Source organism: Varanus komodoensis, unplaced genomic scaffold, assembly GCF_004798865.1.
Source record: "Varanus komodoensis strain SLA01 unplaced genomic scaffold, ASM479886v1 scaffold10, whole genome shotgun sequence".
Lineage (NCBI taxonomy): Eukaryota > Metazoa > Chordata > Lepidosauria > Squamata > Varanidae > Varanus > Varanus komodoensis.
Window position 1 is genome coordinate 28,644,796 of NW_025335269.1, and position 19,172 is coordinate 28,663,967.

At 39.3% G+C, this 19,172-nt stretch overlaps 2 protein-coding genes across 6 annotated transcripts in view; one reads left to right on the forward strand and one right to left on the reverse strand.

Moving 5' to 3' along the window:
* The window catches only part of DDX1 (DEAD-box helicase 1), a 29,526-nt gene extending 18,735 nt beyond the window's left edge, over positions 1–10,791 (reverse strand). The window contains exons 1-11 of one of the 2 annotated variants that reach the window (XM_044417890.1): positions 10,770–10,791; positions 7,204–7,255; positions 6,844–6,907; positions 6,048–6,077; positions 5,417–5,513; positions 4,777–4,824; positions 4,014–4,097; positions 3,739–3,822; positions 2,176–2,252; positions 819–891; positions 655–731 (exon numbers count right to left, since the gene is read on the reverse strand). In XM_044417890.1, the coding sequence (XP_044273825.1) occupies positions 655–731; positions 819–891; positions 2,176–2,252; positions 3,739–3,822; positions 4,014–4,097; positions 4,777–4,824; positions 5,417–5,513; positions 6,048–6,077; positions 6,844–6,907; positions 7,204–7,253 (684 nt within the window). In that variant the 5' untranslated portion in view covers positions 7,254–7,255; positions 10,770–10,791. Of the gene's footprint in view, positions 1–654; positions 732–818; positions 892–2,175; positions 2,253–3,738; positions 3,823–4,013; positions 4,098–4,776; positions 4,825–5,416; positions 5,514–6,047; positions 6,078–6,843; positions 6,908–7,203; positions 7,256–8,998; positions 9,081–10,769 lie in introns of those variants that run through there. The other variant, XM_044417879.1, reaches the window with a different exon arrangement.
* A 269-nt stretch (positions 10,792–11,060) lies between these two features.
* NBAS (NBAS subunit of NRZ tethering complex) overlaps positions 11,061–19,172 on the forward strand; it is a 176,744-nt gene continuing 168,632 nt past the window's right edge. For 2 of the 4 annotated variants that reach the window (XM_044417846.1, XM_044417865.1), the window contains exons 1-6: positions 11,061–11,321; positions 12,481–12,535; positions 14,230–14,266; positions 14,768–14,845; positions 17,052–17,099; positions 18,784–18,827. In XM_044417846.1, the coding sequence (XP_044273781.1) occupies positions 11,196–11,321; positions 12,481–12,535; positions 14,230–14,266; positions 14,768–14,845; positions 17,052–17,099; positions 18,784–18,827 (388 nt within the window). In that variant the 5' untranslated portion in view covers positions 11,061–11,195. Of the gene's footprint in view, positions 11,322–11,635; positions 11,747–12,480; positions 12,536–14,229; positions 14,267–14,767; positions 14,846–17,051; positions 17,100–18,783; positions 18,828–19,172 lie in introns of those variants that run through there. The other 2 variants (XM_044417835.1, XM_044417856.1) reach the window with 2 other exon arrangements.

The window sequence follows — 19,172 nt, forward strand, 5'->3', positions numbered from 1 at the left end:
TTTACTATAATCCTTTCAGAGAACCATTTGGCTAATGTGGATAAAGGTTTTAATAAAATAAATAAATACACAGATGTGGCTAAAAATTTCTGCTAACTCATCAGCAAATGACAAGAAAAGTTTAGCAGAAAAGCTAAAGCCCCTTCCCTGCTAAAAAATAACTCAATGAAAAATCAGTAGCCATGGAATGGTGATAGATTGGGAAAAACCCAGAAAGCTGAGTAAAAGGAAGAGTGGAGTTGCTGGAAAAGGAGGGAGAAATAGATAGATATGAAGAGGATAGAGGACCTTTTGCTAGACATCATTGTTATGAAACTAAGTATGTACAAGCCAGCTTCAGGAAAGAATATGAGACCTGGAAGTTGTAAAGACAGGAGTAAAATAATGTATTTTTGGCTGCTTAGTATATTTATTTATTTAATTATTTAAAGTTTTTATATGCCGTCTCCTTGCTATATAGCCTCGGGACGGCTAACAGAAATAAATACAAAACAAATAACAATTACAATTAAAACCCGGAAACACACTGGCTGCACAATTAAAACCTATAAATAATAAACATTATTAAAATATTGTTTGAATAAAAAGCTCTTGGCCTAGTGACAAAAAACAAATAACGATGTCTCAAGTCCATTTGGTAAAGTCAAAGGTTACCTTTAGAACACAAGCTGCAAAGAGTGCTTGGTTTTTTAGGTGTGGTGGGATCTCAAATGCCAGTCCAAGGTCCTTTCCTGAAAAACAGGCAGTATGTTGAAAGATTTATCTCAATTATGAGTTTAAATACTTACTGGAAATAAAGAGCAGGCTAGACTACTTACCATTTTTAGAAAATGCAATCTGCCCTTTATCAAGATCTACATAGCATCCAATCGTGTCATGCATAGTGAATTCCTACAAAAAGCCACCAGAAAAACAAATGTAATCTTCTTTGAATGCAATAATCTGCATGAATATAAAAAAGCAGCAACTGTATGGGCACCATCTTCACAGTGGTCTATTACGTTAGAATCTTCAGAACTCCAAATAAAAGACTTAGCAGAGGGTAGCCTTTTGGCTGTCTGACACTGGAAGATCCTTCTAAATGGGGTGGGCAATGACATGGGGAGAAGAAAGGGAATTCAGATTTCAATTTTGGTGATTTGCTCTTTTCTCCCCCATAGTGTCACAGCCCAACACATGCAGGAGTGTCCTTGGTCCTCAGGAGAGGCTTGGGTGAAGTGATTCAGGATGGAGGTCAGGGTAGATAACCTACTTTCCATGAACCACCTTCAGCCTGCACTTCCCAGGATCCAAGGCTTAGTTTATAAATGCTAAATTTAAAACTCAACTAAATACAAATAATAAATATCAAAAATTGGTTTTGGGTTTTTAATTTTTCTTTTTATTATTATTATTAAATATAATAGCTAAAATATAAATCCTTCAATAAATATGAAGTAGTCTTTAATTTTTCATAATGGAACCCCTCCATGTCCAATGAAAATCAGTATGAACTTTTCAAATATGAAACGCAACTTCTGAAGATTTTTAGATAAGATGGCTAAGAAAACATGGATTTTAGTGGAAACAATTTATGCACATGACTATCTTGGCAGTAGTCATGGCTATTGGCTTGCTGCTGCTAACTGCCATGTTTTTCAACAATGGTAAGGAAAATACTCATGCTCAGGGTTTTGTTTTAGAAATGCTCCCAAACAAATGCTTGTACTGGTATGCCAGAAATGTATCCTGCATGTGGCAGAAGATGCATATAAAGAACTCAACAGGGTATGTGCACCGGTACTGTTCTGTCATTTTTATGCTTTTTTATAGTCATATTTTCTCATTGCACTATATTGTGGCATGTTTACTTTTCAAAATGAATCTTGCATACCAGTCATGTATTTGACGATTAGGAATAAGTTGAATGAATAAATAAATAAACAAGCAACACCATTGGAAAGCTTTTTCCTTGGCCAACCACAAGACTGTAGGTTAACAAAAGTGAGTCTAAATCCAAAAGCTGACTAAATACTAATGTTAATCTAAGCAAACCTCAGATATTGCTATAACTGAATCATGAATCATTGAACTTCATGTTGATTCATTACAACATTTAATAATAGTTGTTGTTACATGCTGTGATTAATATTCAATAAATAATTCTGTTCTTTGTTACAAGGGAACAAAACATACCTCTCCATAACTATCAAACTGTTTGTTATGAGATTTCTTTCCTGTTCCCCCATAGCCAAAGCCAAATTTGTCTGTGCCTAACAAACAAATAAAAAAATATTAGAACAAAACTGTTTTTCACAAAGTACACTGGGCTTAATCCAGACTTGTGCTTTACATGAGCGTAAACTGAAGAGCTGACAATTTCTGTTGGTTCCTCATTCGCTTTGCAACCCCATGTGCACCCTGAAGGGCTGCTTCAAGGGACTGGGTAACAGGATTTGGAACACTAGGAGAGGTGCTGCTGGAGCTGTGTGGGGAAGAAGTAATCAACAAAACCTGCTGCTTCCTCTCTTCCCATGAGAAACCTCTGCTGGGTCCCAATTCCCACCATGAATAGAATGAGAGTGTGAAAAGAACCTATGGTGCTAATCTCTAACAATGCACAATATGCTCCAGAATATGCTTTTTGGGATTAGGATGTTTTATAGCACAATGAAGTTCTGTTATATTGTATGAAAGCATGCACTTTTTTGGATTGCCATACTACTAGCTCTCAACATTCCCATTCCATAAATCTAAGTCAAGAGCAGCATGGGGCTTTTTTCTGTGCACTGCTGATTAGTAATGAGAGGAAACATGGGTGCTTTCTGTGCTTCCTTTTGTCTCTCCACAAAGGGCACCCTTTTTCCAGGGATGCTTTGTACCTATTCACATGGGTGGATGCTCATGCGCAGATGGACAGCAGAAGGAAGAGAAGCCACACATTCCTGGTGACCCATAGAAGACTTCCCCAACCATCATCTAGATATTTGGACTATGATTCCCTGGAATTCTTGGCCAATGGCCATGTTGGCTAAGGCTGATGGAAGCCAAATACAACCAAAGAGCACCATGTTTGAGAAGTCTGGCCTATCGTCTCTTGCCCAATCTAGTCATGTGTGGTTTATTGGCTACAGAAGAGTGCAAATAGGGATGCACAACCACATTCTAACACAACTAGCCAGAAAAAGTAGAGCTGAATTAAGTGTTGCCATGCAATGCTGGTGAGAAAACCCACTCATTTCAGAGTAAAGACAACACGTAAGTTTTGCTTACCCTCATTTACAACAGGTAGTTAATGTGAACAGATCATACGTTGCTATGATGCCAACACATTTACTGCTGAACTAAAATATGTTGGGATTATTACTCAAAGAAACACTGAGAATGGCAGCAAAATAACCATAATTGAAAGGAGTGGAAGATCTTTAATGTAAGGCGTTTTCACATCTCTTGAAAGCATATTCTTTGCTTTCTAATTATCTGAATGTGAAAATATGGTGCAGCACTAATTACAGTCACTGATAATTTGGCACTGATCATTTAAAGCTTTTTATTGAAGAAACAGGACTGTACATTTTATTTGGAACCTTATTTTCCCCTGCCTGATTATATTACAAACTTGAACAGAGAACTCCAATGTTCTAGCACAGTAGTAGTTTCAATGCACCAGAAAATAATGTGCCTTTAATGAGCATAAGCTACCACTAATTGCTAATGGGTCATGCAGTCTTCAGATCAGTTCTTTAAGTTAATACTTACCTAAATCTAACGAAGCTTGCATTGAGGACCATCCAACTCTGCATAACCCTTGGTCACGACATGACACTTCATAATAATATTTTCCTAGAACATTTAAGATTCCAGTTTAAATATATGATGATAGTAAGGAAAATAAACTGTTTTAACTTTAACATCTTAATACATATAAGCAAAAAATTCTTTATCCCAAAGACCAAAAAAAGATACATGTTTATCTGGATCATTCCCATTTCAAATCTCTGGCTAGCTTTATGCATAATCACTGCTTCTGATACCTTTAGTCACGCCTTTAGTTGATCTGCATCCATGCCATTCCTTTATCTCTCTGCTTTGGCAGCACAGACCATCAGACCCGATAGCTGAACAAAAAAAAAATTAAAAATTAAAAAAAAAATAAAAATAAAAATAAAAATAAAAATAAAAATAAAAAAGAGCAAGCTTAACACTTTCAAGATCAATCATAATCATTTTTGCAACATTCATTCTTTCATTCATTCATTCAAACATTTATATCCCATCCTTTCCACTGAGCAGCTCAGGACAGCTTACAGAGATTAAATAGCATATAAAATACAATGATAGAATAATTAAAACAATAAATAATAAACCAACATAACTACTTTCATAACTAATGGAGAGAGAGAGAGAATAAAGAATAAAGAATGTGACTGTGGAAATGTTAAAAACATCTAAAAAGTCTTAATTATTAAAATGATGGTTGAATAAAAAGGTCTATTGCTTACTATTTGTGCTGGATAGCAAGTTATCCAAGAATAGTTGTGCACACTCATCCTTAAGCAAATATAATGAAACTACAGACATTTGTTTAAACATTAATGATGTATCACAATAGATTTGTGTGGCTGTTATCCTCCCTATACTAGTCTCAGCATAACATACATAGGATAACTTGATATCCTATCCAGACCCCAAAAATGAAATATTAATGGTGAATCTACCAATGTGTAGGTCTGATTTTCAAGTCGATAAGTACCAATTAACTGCATACTCACTAGAAGAGGGAAACAGAAAACTTACCAAATGCAGATCCTCTATCATATGGATTCATTTGCCATTTGTTGAGCACTGTTGGGGAAGGAAAAAAAATAACCTGTACTACCTTACCACAAAGCAAGCGAATTTCACATTTCTGTTAGTTGAAAAATAAAGCCAAATCACTTTTAAATCCTGAGGATATTTTCACAGAGTTCCACATATACATGTGCATAAGCTGTTTGTTCAGTTGTAATCATACTGAATTCCAGTACATTGTAAATGTCTTCATAAGTGGGGTTAAAATTATTGCATAGGATACAAAGTTGTATTTCTTCAGGGACAGGAAACCTAGAAAACAATGATTCAGACTAGAATACTGATAATTCCATTAGTCCATAATCCCTTGCCATTCCTTGAGACCTACTGGAATTGCAGCCCAAAGTATCTGGAATGCTCATCTACGCCCACTCTATACATTACATTTAAATATGCTTAATATAGCTATATGAAATATGCATAATTAACATTTACATGGCAAGTATTCACAGATGATGAACAGGGAATGTTAACTAAATGTGCCAACTACCAGCTTGTGTAAAAACTGTTTGGATTCTTTAATTTACATTAGATTCCAAAAACCAATACAATGCATACCTCAGCATACCTAAAGAAAAAGACTTACCTCCCCCACCAGTTTTTATAGTAGTTTTCCCCTTTTTGCCTTCCTGCTGGTCCTTCAGAGTTTCATAAACAATCTGAATAACTGGGATGCTGAAAGCCTGAAATATAAAGTTGTCTATTTAAGTTAAATGCTTGAACCTATTATGGTCTTCTAGACTTGAGTTACAATGGATTGTAATAAGACAAATGCACCATTGTTGGTACATTAAATCCGCAGCTTCCATGTGTGCTAACTCAAGGTGCAATCCTACGTCTCTTGGCACTGTCACAGGATAGCTTGGCACCCCAACCCTAATGCCTTCTGGCACTCTGACCTTGGAGGGCCATGGCCATGGTCCCTGCAGCTGGCATGTTCTTTCATTGCTGGTGGGACTGGAAGATGGACTCCCATCTTTGGCACAGCACATGGGAGTATTCTGGAGGCAGGGGAAGGGAGCAGCAAAACACCACTGTCCTCAGACAAACTGTGGCAGTACCCTCTCTCTCCTCACAAGAAAGGGGAAAAGATTTATGCAGACCAAATCACCTTAAACTCCAAGATGCCTCTTGTGACATACTGCTTTAAAAAATGTTCACAATCTAAATGTAAATTTGAAAATTATTTTACATACAACAATGGGAATTTCACTTACACCAGTTTTTCCACTCCCAGTTTCTGCAGCCTGTGTAGAAATAAGATTTAATATGAAAGGTTGTTAATCCTTCATTGTTATTAAAATACCAGTACAAAAGTTTAAAGCCACAGTAGAACACTGACACATTAGATGTAAATAAACTTCTTGTTCCATCATAGTTTGCAAAAGACAATATTCAGGTTGACAATATACTACATTTTAACTGTATAGTTTAGAAAGTTGTAATAGTTTATGCATTTTACTGCTTAAATGTATCTAATTTGTCACATACATAAAGGATGTGAGAATAGTTCTTTCAAAGAAGATTTTATCTTATTCATTTTTTGTCCAACAGCTTGGATATACAAGATCTCCAGTTCAAGCCCTAAAAGGTTTTTTTTAACTAATTTGGCTTGCAGTGGTTTTTCAAATACATTTCTAAACATCATTTCCACAGTGTGGTAACCATTCACTAACAGTGACACAAGATAAAGTTTGTAGTAAAGCTAGCACAGTGTCTGATACAAGATAGATGGTAACTGCAGAGTTGTTTACCAACAGTATAATCCTATGCAGTGTCATAGGATTATATGCATAGCATACTACCTAATACCCACATAGCATACTACCTGTGTATAGGCCTAAAAATCCAAGTACAATATTGAAAGCAGCAACTCTAAGAGTACTTACTAAGGAATAAGTCTATTGAACAGAGCGATAACTCTTTCTGAGTTAGTATGCTTCTAATTGTTCTGCACAGTTCAGAATACCAGAGAACATACTATTCTATAGACTAGACAGTAGCAATACATACCATAAGTACATCACCACCTCCTAAAATCAATGGAATGGACTCTGCTTGGATATCCGTGGGAAGACTGCAAGAAAAATAGTAAGCCCTGTAAGCACCTAAAAATGCAGTATCTGTAAAATGAACTTTTTCAGGTTGCTTGTAACAGAAAAATAAGATTTTTGAGAAAAAAAAACTTTGTCCGTAGACATGTCCTGAACTGGACAGTGCTGTAATACAAGAATTCTGTTTATGAAGCTAAGAGCAGATTCATTTAATGAAATTTGGGTCTGACTATTGCACTTCGGATGTTTACCACATAAGCATGGCAGTATCACTTCTACTGATATCTAGAATAGGATGGATTAAATTAATCATACTTACAGCCAGTCCATCTCCTCTACAGCTTGAGCTATCTCTGGCATAACACCCATTTCTGTGAGCAAACAGATATGTTAGTCAGATCTATTAAATCAAACTCAGTATTTTTCCATACAAGAGAACATATTATGAAAGGGAAGAAAAACTGCACAAATGTCTTTGTCCTTTTTAAGGCCAACAGCTCATGTGGAAGAATTCCTGTCTGTGCATAGTCCATGCAGATTTGCAGAGGCAATGAAAATGTTCAGAACTGTGCAGCAAGAGATAGTCCTATGATTATGCTGGTTCCAACCCATTTAGGGTTTTAAAAAAGTATTGGAAATTATTTGGAACCTTTAAAGTATGATATAAATCTCACAATACTTGAAAAGCTGCCCCTAATCAAAATCCTAGTTGTAACATTTTATAACAAATGAAGGATCCAAACACTTTACAAAGGCAGAAATCCAACTTTGATTTAACTAAGGCAAGATGGTTCTCCTACAGGAAAAACAGAGTTGATTTATCAATTTAAGTTCCTGACCACTGTTGTTACCTTACTATCCAAGAACAAGATAGGTACAGTAACACTCCAAAATGGCAAATTTAATTGTTCAAGGAGATGCCAATACATTCAAAACAGACTGTATTTCCATCCCTTTATCTGCAGTTAGACTGATCAGGAACATTGATCTCTTACATGGGTTAAGTCTCTTCTCAATTCTTGGGGAAGCAATTCTGGTAGGCTATTCAAATTCACAAGGAAGCTGAAAGACTAAAAGTTCAATCCTAAGAAAGGGTGGCTGGGGAATGCTGCAAGTTGCAAGGGTCTCTTTTCTTTAGGTTACCTAGAATGGCATTCTGATACCTTTATAGAAGAAAAATTACACCCCTGTCTCAAGCTTTAAAAGACTGTAAAGCTCCCATCAATTTAATCACAGGCTGTAATCACAGTGGAAAATTAGCCAGATTGATTATGTGCATTTGCCTACCTTTTGCTCTTCATCATCATTCTGAACAACACTGACAAAGAAAAAGCATTCTATACGTGCCCAGGTACAGTCTTCTTAGGGCAGTTAGGCTTAAATGATCATCAACTACAGTTTTTATCAATTAATATGGGGCATTTGAAAGGTTCTATTGGTTCCAGTGTGATAGTGTGAAAGCAAAATAAAATGACAGTTTTCCTACAATAGATTCTTTCAAAAATGCATCTTAAACTATTTTACACTTCTTTCGATATTTCAAAATGTCACATGTAGTGGCAACATGAATTCGTATTTGCTGCAAAATCCTAGACATAGAGACTCAGAAGTCAGCCCCACTGTAACTGGTGAAATTCATGCTAAATTGAATCTGCATATGAGACTTCCGATGTTTTAAATTGTGGGAGGGGATCCGACGACTCCCTGGGTGCCCCAGCAACCCATGCTGGCTAGGGAATGCTGAGGCTGCAGGGCTTTTTTCTATCTAAACACAGACAGTACTGTGACTTTGCCTGATGAATGCCTATCGGTGAAATTCTGTATCTTTGCGAGGGAACTGGCTCTACTTCTAACAGCCTCCTCCTAAACTCTTCCCGGCTACCTACGAGAGCTTGGGCTGAGGTTATTTATCCCCAAACCGATTCCAAACCTTTGGTCAGGTGCAGCCCTGATGCGAACCCTCTTGCAGGCCAAGGGCGCTCCCACCAGCCTCATGCCAGCCCAATCCTTACAACCCCCCATTCCGCTTTTTTCTCCCATTCTGTCTAATTCGTGTCTCGTCATAACCACAGAGAGCCTCGCTCTCCTCCAACCTCCCCGAAGGAGCCACGTACCCGAGAAGGCCGCCATGCTTACGCCTCTCCCCTACAAGCCTCCGCCGCTCGTCAGCGCCAGGACAGGCAGACGCCTGCGCAGTTAGGAGCGCCTCCGCTTTAGTCTTCCGGTCTGCGCAGTATCCGGACAACTAAGGTTCCATTAAGTGATTGTATAATAACTGAGCCGTTTGGAGGGTGATGCTATGTTACTGTACAATAATGTTATTTTCAGCTTTCACCCGACAGTACTAGAATCTGCCTCTGCCCGGCTGCTCTGCTCGATAACCTACGGACACGTTAACTCGTCCCATTCATTTCCAAGACGTCCACAGAAGGAATTTGTATGCGTTCCTGTGGCCATTCGGAAGCAATCAGTCCATTCCAATAATCGTCCTTTGATACTAGTTTTAGTATCCGGATGCTAAACTCCCCGCTAAACCCTCAACTGCATTCAAGTTTAGACCAGGGAGACTACAACTCTCAGCATGTCCCAACTGGCAGGGGGCATGCTGGGAACAGTAGGAACGCTATTTTGGGTGTAAGCTTTCATGGAATGGTGTCATTACCTGAGGAAATGAACAGATTGACTGCGGCGTTAATTTATTTGTAGTCCAAGCCTATGCATGCTTACTCCAAAGTAAGTCCTATTGAATCTGATGGGGCGTGCTCACTCTCAAGTAAGGATGCATACAGCCTGATTCTTACGAATGTCAAAACTCACTGAGTTCAGTGGGGACATTCCCAAGTAAATATGGTTAGTATTTTCATCTTTAAGACTAGAGCCTGAGTGCCCTCTTCTGCCTACGACTGGGCCCCACTGGGACTCAATGGGACTTACTTTGAGTTGGCATGGACAGGTCAGTGCTGCTAAAGGTGCAAAACCACCATCATGCTCATTCAGAAATTAAGTTCCACTGAATCCAATGTATTTTGGATTGCACTCTTGATGGGGGTGATGTGGACAACAGTATACTTAGAAAATGAACACTTTATTTCTGTCATTACTATTTTTGTTTTAGTTGAAGGCCACAGGAAACATCCACGTGGAATTATTTTCTCCTCTCAAACACCTGTTTTCTTCCTTCTGTCACCCTGTGTATTAGTTTGCCTGTACCAATCTGTGATGAAACATTTTGAACTAAATAATCTTTTGTGCACTTTGCACAAATGTAGGATTCTGGCAGCCTGATCCTAGCAATACTTACTGAGAAGTGATCTCTATTCATTTCATTGCATGTAGTGTTAATTAAGTTAGAGTCGTAGTAGGGCGCAATCCCGTGCATATTTAGAAATGAAAAAGAAAAAAAAAAGTCCTGAGCTCTCAACATGTCCCACCCAGCCTGGCTTGGGAATGCTGTTGCAAAGGCCTTTTCCCCCTTCCATGTCTAAACACGCGTAGGATTACGAATTTGTTCACCATCCTCCGAAAGACCTCTTGCATCTTTAACTTGTGAGTGCAGGACAGAAATTCAGCCGATGAAGACAGTCCCGACACAAGGGGAATTTCTGCTTGTCATGTACTTATTAAAGACACCGAGAGGCAAGCGGGGAAAACCTCAATCCATTTAGCTCTAGTAATATAATATCATTAATTGCTCAGCTTTTAATCTTACAGATGTTCTGTAACAATAACTGTATGCTAGCTTTTACATTTCCATAAAAATAATGACTATATAGAATTTGTTTAAGAAATTTTGTAAGGTGATGATAATTAAATATATGCAAGCGTTTTATACAACTGTCTTAAAATAAGCATTGGAAAAAGTACTTCAACGCCAATTTCACGCACCTGTGCTGTTTGATTTAGTACATTTTAGTGACAAGAAAGCCTCACTTTGTTCAACGAAACATTATTCCAACAATTCCGCGAAAGATTCCTTAAGGATGATTTGTTTTGGCAAACTCCAGGAAGGAAAAGGGGTGGCGAGGGCGGTATTGGTGTTAATATACGTTAGCAAGTATATTAACGGTATACGCGGTAACAGTCTTGTCATTCTGATGGTTTTCCGAGCCGGGTTTGCTTTGGCAAAGAAGCCAAACTGAGTTCAGCGGGCTCGGCTCCAATTGTGATTTCTGGGTCACCCTGAAGGCTTCGGGCGTCCTGCTCCGAGCAAGAAAGAGTTAAAGAAACAAAGTAACGCGAAACTCTCGCTTGACAGAGTTTGTCCGCTACAGGCCGCCGTAGCAGCTGTAGCTGGGCTGACAGCGTGTGATCATGGCTGCTGCCCGAGCGGGCAAGCTGGAACCGAGCGGAGGCGACGCGCAGGAGGAGGAGGAGGAGGAGAACATCCTCTATGACTTGCTGATCAACACCGAATGGCCGCCGGAGACCGAGGTCCAGGTGGGTCCCTTACCCGCCGCCCCCACCTCGCCGCGTGTAGAGCTGTGCTGAGCAGCACTCATAGTGCCCCAGAGCCAGCCACGTCGCAGGGAGAGAGGTCAGGTCTTGGGAGACGGGTGCGTGTTACTGGCATCCTTCGTTCTCCCTCCGGGCACACGTCCCGACTCTAACGAAGCAGTCCCAGGAGTGTTTACTCGCACGTAACCCTCGCTGTGCCGTATGGGCCTTATAATAACCGGTTTTTAGGATTTATTGCGAACATGCATATCTTGTCTTTCTTCTCTGGTGGGGTTCCCAGATGTTTCCTTATGTAGATTCGTGCTGCACCCACAGTTGCTCAGTTTCAGCAAGACAACTGCCTTGTGTTCCCTAAGACTGGAGCCGGCAACTGGGAAGGAGATTCCACCGTTGAGACCTCTGCATTGGTAAAGCCTAGTGCCCTTGCTGACTCCTGGCCCTTTTGCAAAAGAACGTGGCACCCAAGCCACAGGAACAATGGAAAAACACGAAAAGCAAAATATTTCCCAGAACATGGACACCACTTTTCTTTCTTAAATCTTTGACCTCAAGAGAGATAATATAGTGTATCATGGCCTAGGTCTCTCTGGTTATGTGGTCATGTTAGGTTTGGAACTTCACATGTAGACTTATGCTCTAAATATGTGTGCTGAACTTCATTCAGACATTTGGCATTAAAGAAGATTGCATTGTAAATAAATTGACATTTATTATTCATGAATAAATTAGTAATACATTATTATTTATTTTTTGAATAAAGTTGACCAAGGTGGCTAATAACAAACAAGCAAAATGAAACATCAAACCATCTTATAAAATTGAAAACAGGATAAAAAACAAGCAGGCAAAGAACAGATCTGTAAGCAACCTTTAGCAAGATAAAAAACATTTTTGTCATGTTACAGCTGTATTGAGATTGTCCATTGTTCTTGTGACTGTAGCAATGCAGCACTGAACATTTGGCACACTAAATCACGCACTCTTTCTTCTAGAAATTATCTTTCTAAAAGCTGAAATAGGAACAGAGTTTTATTTGTTTTAAATAGTTGCTCAGCCCAAATATAATTCATAAACCATATTTGTTGGAAGGTTGGTGAATAAGTTCAGTGACTGCAACCTAACTCTTTTCCTGTAATTGCAGCCCAGAGGCAGCCGGAAGCATGGAGCATCATTTATCATCACTAGAGCAATTACAGGTAAATATGCATGGCTTGCTCTGACAGATTGCTCTGTGGATTTTGTTTGACCAAAATGAATGGGGTGTGAATCTATTGGATATGTTAGTGTGTGTTTTTTATTTGATATGTCATGAACCTGTTGTTTTGGGGACCAAATGCAAAAACGATTGCATTCTAATTCTTGGAAAATGCCATCTTCCTTGTAATAGTCCTTAGAAAGCAAAACTTTAGTCCTTGAGGAAATATCCTAGGGACCACTGAATGGCCCTAGAGGTTGGACACAGTGCTCTGATCATGGAATAGGAATTTGGAGATCTGCCCTGCCCTGCAAAGCTTGCCTCCTAGAAGCTAGAGAGAACCATGCAGCTGCCACTCTGGGTCAGAAAATGAGCTTCCAAGAGAAGGAAAGGGGAAGTTCTAGAAGGCAAGGAGGATAGTAGGCAAGCCAGAATATAATTTATCCTGAACCTCCTCTGGCCTCCTTCCTTCCCTTTTCAAAGGATCTATCTAGAGAAAATATAGGAGGATGGGAGCAAATATTGTTTTCCCTGCTTCCACATGCTGGCTTCAGCCCATCAAGGCACAGGTATCTCAAAAGCCCAGGATTTCAGGGGCTTATGAGCTACAAGATCACAGCCTACAGGAATCTGCCCATACTTGGTTTCCTTTCTGTCTTACAGCATCCTCCACCTGTGTTATCATCTCCGACAAGATAATGTTCCATTGACATTTACATATAAACAACATCTGGGTCTTTTGATATGTTGTGGGAAGAGGGGCATCTCTTTACCTCTCTTAGTAAATGGTTACTGTGCATGCTTGCCAGGTTTGCATAACATGACAACCCCAGGTGGAGGCTGCATTTTCAAAATGGTGGCTACATGCAAAACAAGCTCACTTAGGTTAAATAATCCATGGTGCTCCATTGTCCCATGGTGCAGCCCTAGTATATAATGTATGTAATTCCATACTTGTTCTAGGGAGGAATAAATGAACAAGGGAGCCATGGCCTAGGAGCAAAAGCAGCTTGGTAGCAGGCTGTTAGCCAGAACAGGGAAGTTCATGATTTATTTGTCTTCTTTCCTCACAGAGTTAAGAAAAGTTGCCCTACTGCAATATGGAAATATAGGAATTCTAGATACAATTCTTGCAGAACCCATGGTCTACTTTAAGATTATGCAAGGGTTGCTTAACCCTTGCATAACTTAGGCTTGCTGCCTTTGCACATCACAAGAACCCCAAAGTGGGAGTTGCTTCGCCAAAATGGCAACTGCAGGCTTGTCCAAACCTGGTTTGTGTACTAGACTGATACAACAAATTTCATTTATTTGCTACTTATATATACTGCTTCACATCTAAACAGATGATGCTAGTATAAAATAGATGGCAGAACTTCACAGTAATAGAGTTAAGGAAAATGCTGATAAGATAGAAAATTGGTGGAGTAAGAGAATTAAGAAGGTGAGAGTTTGGAAGGAGAAGATGAAGGCAAATACTTTCCCTCTTTACAAGACTGAAGGAAATTGAGGATGGCATGCATAACATCCCATTCAATGTCTTGCTCTTGAGTGTCTGTGGCCTTTTTCTGAAAAACAAATCAAGAGAAGCTATACAAAACTTTTCTACTGTTAAGCTTTCTTTCAAAGATTTGAACAGGGCTTTTTATTTTTTGTCTTTCATCTTTGAATCTAAATCTTTTTCTTCTCTCTCAGGCCCTGCCTTATTTTTGCTACAATATTTGTGGTATAGGTAAGTTGCTTTGTTAAACACAAATTAGCCAAACTTTTGTCTGAAGTTAATTTCTAAGGAGGTATGGTGTTTGAAAAGTTTTATGTTATCCAATTTGTGGCCATGATCTTGTTTGGCTGCTATGGCAAACCTCCATCTCAAAGCATTAATCTCCCAAAATAAATTTTACTAAATATACAAGTTACTGATGGATTTTTGCATATGTGTCCCAAGGATACTGATTCATTGCTGACTATAAGAGTCTGAATGTACTTTAAAAATAACTATTTGGGAGGCTGGATCTATGGAGTTATACATGCTGACAAAAATTTCATTGTACAGATATTAATCTAATGTTCCATATATCCTGCTTTGCAAGAGAAAAGTCTTTCCTATAAAGACAGGAAATGCAGTTAAAAGAATATCAAGTGAACGGATATTTAAAATATGTTAGAATACACATCCATAAATGTGTTGCTTGAGCTTCTCACACTTCCAACATAAGCATATTGGTATTTCCAGACCTGTGAAATCCTCGCTTCCTCATGGACTCATCCGCCTGGTCAGTAAGCAGATCAGTTGGCATGTGGTGCTCGCAAGGTACGTAGCTTTGCTTTACCTTTAGGAGTGTGACTTATGCAAGGGCAGGATTTAGCCTATAAGCAGACTAATTCTTTGTATGTTCTCTATTCCACTTTGGAACTCCCTTGGAATGCTGAAACATGCAAGGAAATTGATTAGGGGAGATTATGTATATGGGTCAGGTGAATCTGCACTCTTCACACTTGTGAAAGAACAGAGGGAATATAAAAATAATATAATATGAGCAGATTTGAGTTTTCCCAAAGCATACAAAAAAGTGGCAAATGAAAAGAGGCAATGATCAGAGAGGAAAGGGGCTTGAATGAGGAGGCAAGGCAAGTTCTGCTATAAAGATGCCTGGAACACGTGTCAGAGGTGGCTGGTGGATGCAAGGGGAAGGAGTCTGGAGAAGAAGCCATGGTAAGCCTAATTCTCTGTTGGGTGCACCGTGGGTTGTTCAGTGAACAACCAACCCATCATGGCTTATTCTCAGGAGTACTTAGTATGGCATGCCAACCCATTCACTTGGTTGAATCCCAACTTAGTCATATTTAAAGTAGATCTGGACTTATCTTGTTACCGTGTATTTTCTACAAAGTTATGTTTCTTCAGTGCTTCCCTGTTCTTATATTATGCTATAAGGCACCATATATGCAAATGCCATTGCATGCATAAATTCTATGTGCCCTGGTAGGTATTTAACAGTTTCAGGGTAGGCCTACATGGCTTTCACGTCTTGACAAAGGAATAAGAGGTCTTCTCCTAAATAATTTTTGTTTTTTGGAGGGAAGGGGACAGACTAAAAGTTTTTCGTTCAGAGGTGAGATCTGTCGTTCAAGTGCGGTTAAAATGAAATGGCTTATAGTAGGAATGCAACTGAGGCCACTGGTTAGGGAGTAGGAATTGGTTTAGAGACTTCCCTCACGAAACCTCTGTGTCTGAGTGTATGTTGGAGGATTTTATTTCCCATAGGCTTTGAATTGAAAATGAGTAATGGCAGTTAGTGCTGACAGGACCACAGGGAAGAATGTTCTGGATAACTTGTCAAAAAGTGTTTCATGAAAGATCTCAAATATATACAAGAGGCTGTGCTGCCTCACATTTTCTCCCCAGTTGAGCAAAATTCACCTCCGGCAAGGACTTAGTAAGCCGCATCATTTTCATTTTAAAGGCACATCTTGAAATGCAACAGGTATTTTCTGAAACGTTTCAGCAGTCAAGGTATCCCCTTCCTGCTACACTCTGCTGTGTGGGAAATGAAGGGACAGTGACAGACCTTTTTATTTAAATGTTATTTTAATTGTTGAATTTATTTATTGATTTTATATTTATGCTGGGATGTTTCCAGTTTTTTATGTAATTGTATAGCTATTTATTTGTATTGGAAGCCGCCCCGAGGCTTTTGCGAATGGGGCAGCATATAAGTATTCCAAATAAATAAATAATAAATAAATATTTTAGGAGGGTAAAAAGAATGCATTCCATGCTATACACATGGGTGAAAGCTGAGGTAGCAAATGGGATAGTGGAAAATGTTTTGGGGCAGCATTTACTGTATCTCACTGCAACATATTTGTAAATCCTTGAGTTTGTGCGAAGATTTTCCTGAGGGCTGCAAGACCTTTTAGAATTACAGACCATGCAGATTTTGGGAGGAATAAGGAAAATACCGATACTAAGTAAAAAGGCAGGCATGTTTCCTAAACTTAATGTAGAATTGTCACGTTCACCTTTCTGGTTGAAATGACTGGAAGGACCTTTGCAGCTTTTAATGAAATGCTTGTGATTGTAGAAAGCTGCATCATGAACTCTGGGCATCCAGGGGCCACTTTGAATGGCCATCTGTGTTTTTAATCACTGTTTAGATGATACTTAGCACAGTCACACAAGGTCTGGCTTGTGAGTCATGGGAGTTGCTGGCACTAATGTGGTATAAAATACTTGATTTTAATTGTTGTATTGAAATTTTTATGATGTCTTAATATGATGCATCTTTTATTGTTATTTTAAGGTGCTATTATGAACCGCCCGGTGAACTTTAGCTGTTGGGTGGTACAGAAATAGAATAGATTGAATGTGATACAGTTCAGGTTCAAATAGCTCACAGATGCTAATACATGCTGACTTTTGATTTATGACCTTCAGTTTATAAAATTTTTCCTGTAATAGTCTGGAAGCACTAACTATTATGTTGAGATTTTCACTGAATCCCATTCTCTTTTAGCAATGGAAAACTGTTAGCGGTTGTTCAAGACCAGTGCATAGAGATAAGGTAAGGTAAATGGCAGTGCAAACCTGTAAATCTTTACATAGAAATAAGCCCATTTGGCTTAAATTGCCCTCACTGCTAGGCAAATGTCTGCAGAATTGTAGCTTAAAATTATACTGGAATCTCTCCCTCCCTCCCACTTTCTCTCTCTTATTTTTTAACAGCCAGAATTTGCAAGGTCATTTGAATTTTAGTAGCCAATTTCATTCTGGAGATTAAGATAGACTCTGCATAAGAGGATGGGGAAACATTGCCCTGGGACATGTCTGGATTTTGATAGTACATCTGAAGACCTTATGAATGTTTGATATTTGCTGCACAGGAAATAATCTACTAAAATTCAAGGTCTTTATCATAGAATGAAATTTATTCATATCAGAGTCAGGATATTCTTTCTGTTTAGCATTTCTTTGTGAAATGTGTAAAGTTTAAAGCCAAATGTGCTGTTACTTGATAGGATTGTTTGAGGTTATGCATTTGGTCAGGAAAAGAAAGACTTTTTTGGTAGTATGTAGAGTACACTCCTTAATGTGGCTGTTATGTACAGTCAAATAGGAAAATGCACCTATGCCTTTCTTCAAGCTCTGAACCCCAAAGCTTCCTTTATGAATGGTTGTCTGTTTCAGCACTGAGCCAGAAATGCAGGAATTCATCTTCCTAAGGAAAAGGGTAGTGCCACGTTACATGGTGTTTATAACAATGTCCCCATTGTGCAGTTTGCCATCTAAGCTGACTCTGCATTTCCCCATTGGTTGATTGATTCAAGACCATCGCACACTTGCTGTATGCTAGAAATGCTAGATCAAAACAAACTTACAGAAATCCCATTATGGAGATGTCCTTGCTGCTCTTATTTCCACACTGTACATTGCTCAAAAATCTCTTCATTTGCTGCACTTGTTCCACTAAGCTCTCTGTGTACGGGTGGCGGTTGCGGCCCTCCAGATGTTTTGACCTACAGCTCCCATCATTCTGCACCATGGACTATGCTGGATAGGACTGATGAGAGTTGTAGACCAAACATCTGCAGACCCCCAAGTTGCCCAGTCCTGCCTTGCTGTGTCACAGGACGTTAGGTGGAAAAACACAGTTGTTGTTGTTAGTCGCAAAGTCATGCCCAACCCATCACAACCCCATGGACAGCATTTCTCCAGGCTCTCCTATCCTCACCACCCCTCAGAGTCCACCCAAGCTCACACCCACTGCCCCCAGTGACTCCAGCCACATCATCCTCTGCTGTCCCCTTCTCCCATCAATCGTTCCCAGCATCAGGGGCTTCTCCAGTGAGTTGTTCCTTCTCATTAGCTGGTATTTGAGTTTCCTCTTCAGTATCTGGCTTTCTAAAGAGCAGTCAGGGTTGATTTCCTTTAAGATTGACTGGTTTGATCTCTTTGCAGTCCAAGGGACTCGCAGGAGTCTCCTCCAGCACCACAATTCAAAGGCCTCAATTCTTTGGCACTCAGCCTTCCTTATGGTCCAGCTTTCACAGCCATACATTGCAACTGGGAAAAACACAACACTAATGCATTTTTATATATATCAAAAAAATCTGCTTGACATAATTTAGTCCATTGTTAATGTACAAAAATGGTGTGCATCTCTTTCCTTGAAAGGAACCGTATGTTCTTGACTTAGAACAAGCAAGAATTGTGAGTCTAGTTTGATATGTAAAATTCAAATCTTGCAGGTCTGCAAAGGATGAATTTGGGTCTGTCATTGGGAAATGTCAAGGTAAGTAATTGAAAGACATCAGAAGAGCCGTGCTGGATTGCAGCATGGTTCCATCTAGTCCATGGTTGTGTTAATACAACAGCTTACCAGCTGCTCCCAGGAAACCCATAAGCAGGAAACGTGTGCCTCTTCCTGCCCAAGTTCCCCAGCAATTTTGACTGTGGTACCAGGCGATACCTTGGAGCTGATAGTGGTAGATAGCCTTTCCTTGCATGAACTTCCCATAGCCCGGTAGATTACTACTGGGCAAGATGAGAGAAGAGGATCCACAACAAACGGTGGTTGTTGGGAATGCAGTCTGCTCCAGATTCCACTTCCTCTGTTCTATTTCTCCTCCAGTTTTCT